A 5,064-nucleotide genomic window follows, 5' to 3' on the forward strand; every position below is an offset into this window, starting at 1 on the left:
TAATACCTAACAACGTTTACAACAAGCGCCCTTAATTATAAAGATATTTTATTCTTGGCATCGGCACATCCCTTGTTACCACGCATATATCTAATCAACATTGCCTGATGTTTTATAGTCTCTTGATATAACAAGATATTTCTTCTTCCCCTTATCAATCTCATCTTCTTAACAACGCTTCAACGGACAACTTGTCCATAGTCATCTAGACGATTGAAATATTCTATTTTAACTTGGGTGCTAAAAATAGTTGCCAGGCTTATACTTGCTTTGATCATAATTCTGATTTTGAAGCTGAAATAATATTCTTTCTTGGATTCATAAATTTGCCTGAATCTTCATTTTCATTAAATCATTTCGCTTGCTCCCGTAAATACCACCGAGAACTTCTTTATGACTCATCGATCTGTGCTCTCTCATATTTTATTCATGGAATGCTACAAGCACCAATTACTAACCAGGTGTTTCACCCTGAAGTAAAATGCTTAGGAATGTGAAAAATTCACTTAATGATAAGATTTTTATACTCAATCAAGACTTCTGCAAAGAAATTAAAAAAATGTCTAAGAGAGACACTTTCAATCTATTCTTAAAAAAATTTTTAATTTAGTTTAGTTTTTGGAGTTAAAATAATAGAGTAGAATTCAATGCTTTCTTGAGCATATTTTACATGATTGATTCCAAAACTTGAGACGTTTGAAATCCAGTTGAGGTTATGGTAATTATTACACAACAGACCCATTTTCCTTCAAAACGAATATCAGGTTCAGTATCGAATATCAGGCGTTTCTAGTCCACATTCTTACTAAGGATCATGTTTAGCGAGCAAATTTTGGAGGTAGTGGTTCGCATTTCGGTTCTGCCAAATGATTTTTTCAAGTCAACTTTCGCCCCTGGTAAAAATTACATGCGTGTACCAGTACGAGAGACTGCATACAACAATACCTGTTCCAATTCAGTGTTTTGCTGTTTTGAAGTAAAGACTGCATATTTAATGTAAAATATGGCTATATTTATTCAAAGTAGAAAAAAAACGTAACAATTTGCAGAAAAAAATAATAAAGCTTTACATCATGATTTCATCCTAGTTTTTTTTGTTAATAGTGGTGTCCTCCTCCGTAGTCGCCTCCTTCGTGGTGGTGGATCTCCTCGTGGTGCTTGTGGTGGACGTAGACAGGCACTTTCTTGTAGATGGTGACCGGGTGCGGCACTGGCACCTTGACCGGGACGTGCACGGGGTAGGGCACTGGCTTGTGCACGTACACCTTGTATGGGTGCGGCACGGGGACCTTGTGCGGCACATAGACCGGGTACGGCACCTTCTTCTCCACGGTCACTGGATACGGCTTCTCCACGGTCACGGGGTACGGCTTCTTCACGATCACGGGGTAGGGCTTCTTCACCTCGTACGGCACGGGCTTGTCCACTTTGTAGGGGACGTGCTTCACCACCTCCACGGGATAGGGATGAGGCACTGGGTACGGAACCTTCTTCTCAACCGTCACCGTCTTCACGTGCTCCTCGTGGTGGCCGTGGTAGTCACCTCCATACCCTCCTCCAAAATGTCCTCCTCCGTATCCTCCCTCGAAGTGTCCTCCGTAGCCCAAGTCATGAATTCCCCTCTTTTGATTCGTCTTAGCACCTTCACTCTCTGCGTCTGCGGCGAATGCGATGCCGAATGCGGCCGCAAGAAGTAATGTTGATATCTGTGGATGGAATAATACAGGATAAAAGTTTATATTTTGATTTCATTTTACGATTATAAAGTATGACATGGTGGAATGCTTTCATGAATGCACGTGTCCATTAATACCCGATTACGAGATACGTGAGATCGTAGAATTTAAAGTTTTAATGCATTAATGTGAGAATGGAAAATCTTCACCGTGTAACAACCTTCCAACTCTTTTGAATGTGTGATAAGGAAATTGAACCTGTTATAATGTGGTTTGCGCATTCGTAAATATTCTCTTACGTTCACTGAAATCTTGAATCATGAATTCACATATTGGCCGTTTGTGCTTATGTTTAACCTTGCCTCACGGGGCAACAGGAATGGAATTTGACCTGGGTCGTGTTTTTTTTCTTCGAATATTTTGATTTTAAATGCCAATTATGGAGATGTATAATGTTTACCGCATGTTATTTAATTTCAATTTTTCATGAGTAATCTGTCTGTTATGAAAACATTATATTATTGGCATTAGCACCAAAAGAAATGCTTAGTACAACTTATATATCAGTTCAGGTCCACATCGTCTTTTGTCTCTTCGCAGTGGTGTGAAATTTAAAATAAATAAATTGCTAATGATTTTTCCTAATTTTGATTTGAAATAACAATAATTACTCTTTAGTAAATAAAATTATGAATTTTAATATTAATTGTATTGAACATCAACTCAATTGTTATGGATATTAGGGCAATGTTAAGCACATTATATTTTCTTTTAGGCCACCGATTTCTCCAATTATACTTGTACTGATGCAAAGTTTTGGTAGCTTTTCGATATATATTCTATTCGATTAGCAAATATTTATCTCTTTAAATATCTTATTTTATTAGGGTGCCAAAAGTAATTGAAAGGCTTATGCTTTCTTTGAATATATTATTTTGATTTTGATGCTTTGTTAATATACTTTGGTTTAAAATACTCACCTGAATTTTCATATTCATTCGATGCTTTCACTTGGTCTTGGAAATACCTCTGAGCACTTGTATCCCTGGTCGATCTGTGCTGAGTATGTGTCGTCGAATGCACTGATCCCTTTATATATGCTCGGGAAGCGATTTGCTTCGTTACGCTTGAAAGCGATTATACTCCCCTCTGTGGATGGTACGATAAGCGCCTTGTTTTTAAACTTTTACAGAGGAGATAATCCCCTCCGAAGCATTCGCACTACTTTCCATTGGTTGACAGTCCTGTGGTATAGAAGGGAAGAGGAGGGAATCATTGAGGTGTAAGAAGGGACGCTTAGCCAGAGGGTGGCGAGATGCATGGTATTCTCCCGGATAAGAAGACATTGAAACGTGAAATTCATGAGCAGTGAATCTTTTACGAGGGAATTTGCTCTTCCTATTTCCAGTTTAGATAGCTTCAAACGCATGCCATTAGCGGAAACAATAATTTCTCGCCATCCCATACTTACAATTAAACTTTCACTCCATCTAACTCACCGTAACAATTAATTGCTTCCATGGCTGCTGCCTCGCAGCGCCTTAAGTTTTACACGTACTTAAAAGGAAGCAGCTAGGAGATAATTTTAATCTCTCTATCCTTTAGTAGTGCCTATTTGATTTACTTTAAAACCTTTCCTAATACGGAACCCAACTTGGTTGTCCTCGAAAAGTAACGGATATATAAAATTTTGATCATTAATATTTATATCCGATTTTGATTCCGAGAGTGAAAATGGATTTTTGAGTTGTTGTCGTGCTTCAAAGTAGATGCGTATAAGTCCTAATTTAAAAATTATTGGCATATTACTTGTGACTCAACTTTCAAGATTAAACAAATGGACTGTACACCGCCCATGCTAAAATCAATGGCAGCGTTAACGGTACAATTTTCGTTTCCTCTATTTATCCAATCCTTAATATACCAGTTTTTAGTTCAAAATGAGATCATTTGCGTGGAAAGATGTACATTTTATAAACGGAATCGTATTTAGAAACTCAGTAGTTATTTGATAAGACATGTTTTTCTGCAATAAGCCTGGGACATGAATGACGTTTTAATCATAAATTACTCCTCGGAGAAGCGCGGTGGCCCAGTTGGTATATCCTATACTGTTGGTACTGCTGACAAAATTAATTCGTCAATAACATTCTTATGTATATTTGAATGCTAGTTCCTAACCTCCTATAATGTATAAAGCATCCAAGTTCTGGAATTCATTGCCCCCCTCAAAAATATGCTCCTCCACCCACGAATCATTTAAGAGGAAATGGTACAAATATTTAAAACCGTAGCACTGTTGCTTTGAAATGTAAGAATCTGTGCCTTGATTGATTTGATTTATTGCATTCAATGACTCCTGTCTTTATGCCACGATTATTTCAAAATTTTTGCGTGTTTTGAGGAGAATATTATCTTTAGTTCTTACGGGTATCCCAGAACATCAATAAACCATTTATTCAATACATATTTTGGGAGCGTGGTGGTCTATTGGGTAGAGCGCTCGGTGTGCTAATCGAGTAGTCCCGGGTTCAAAGCCCGGATGATTCATCATCGGGCCAAGAAGCCAAAAAAAACTTGGCCCCCCCTACCCACAATATGTGAAGTTCACACGCTTGTGGCTTAGGCTGGAGTGAGCTCTGCCTTTACCTCACCAAACCAACCTTCAGGTTGTTTCACAGACAATGAGTGAGACTTACTCCTCGGGTTGATTCGTTTTTTTCATCACCATCTTATTATTGCCGCAAATTACGAGACCTCGGTCGTGGAAATTTCCGTAAAGAGTGTGGTGCGATCGCTAAAATGAGTCCATCATCGAGTTTACCATTTTGTGACATAAAATTGGTGTTCCAGAAGTATATCATTAAAAATTTTGTTGAATGTACTTCAAGACTTAAAGACATAGCAACATAGTGGAGAAAAAAGGTATTTTTGTTTTGCTGCACCAGACAGGTTTATTCCTCGGCTATGTGCAAGCATTTATATTTTTCAGACTCGTCAATCTCATTTTCTACCAATACTCCAACATGATGTTCCATCATTAATACCTTACAACTTAAACAATGAAAGTTTTAAATTATTTATTGGTAATCTATTTTTTGTTATGACATTGTATCATTTGCATTGGCTCCAATCACAGACTTAGTACTACATATGAATGAATGAATTTATTACTCCAACCTTTAATAAACACTTTTTTTACAACACAAAATTAATGGAGCTTTAGGTAGCATCAATGGTTAAAATAAAAAACCAGCATGGAAGCAACCATCTTAAAAATAAATTCAAGGCAGGCCACAAAACAAAAAGGAAGTACCTATTATAATTTTTTGAAACATTATCCTTATGAAACATATATGTGACAATAACTTACAATAAACAAGAACAG

General features: G+C 37.3%; 1 protein-coding gene across 1 annotated transcript; it reads right to left on the reverse strand.

The window, feature by feature from the left end:
- Positions 1-1,019: 1,019 nt before the first annotated feature.
- On the reverse strand, positions 1,020-2,735 carry LOC124154670 (proline-rich protein 4-like). Its single transcript, XM_046528533.1, has 2 exons — positions 2,657-2,735; positions 1,020-1,706 (listed from the first exon to the last, which is right to left on the reverse strand). The coding sequence occupies exons 1-2, from the start codon at positions 2,672-2,674 to the stop codon at positions 1,098-1,100; spliced, it is 627 nt and encodes a 208-aa protein (XP_046384489.1). The 5' UTR covers positions 2,675-2,735; the 3' UTR covers positions 1,020-1,097.
- Positions 2,736-5,064: the final 2,329 nt, after the last annotated feature.

The sequence above is a fragment of the Ischnura elegans genome, chromosome 2, assembly GCF_921293095.1.
Source record: "Ischnura elegans chromosome 2, ioIscEleg1.1, whole genome shotgun sequence".
NCBI classification, from domain to species: Eukaryota; Metazoa; Arthropoda; class Insecta; order Odonata; family Coenagrionidae; genus Ischnura; species Ischnura elegans.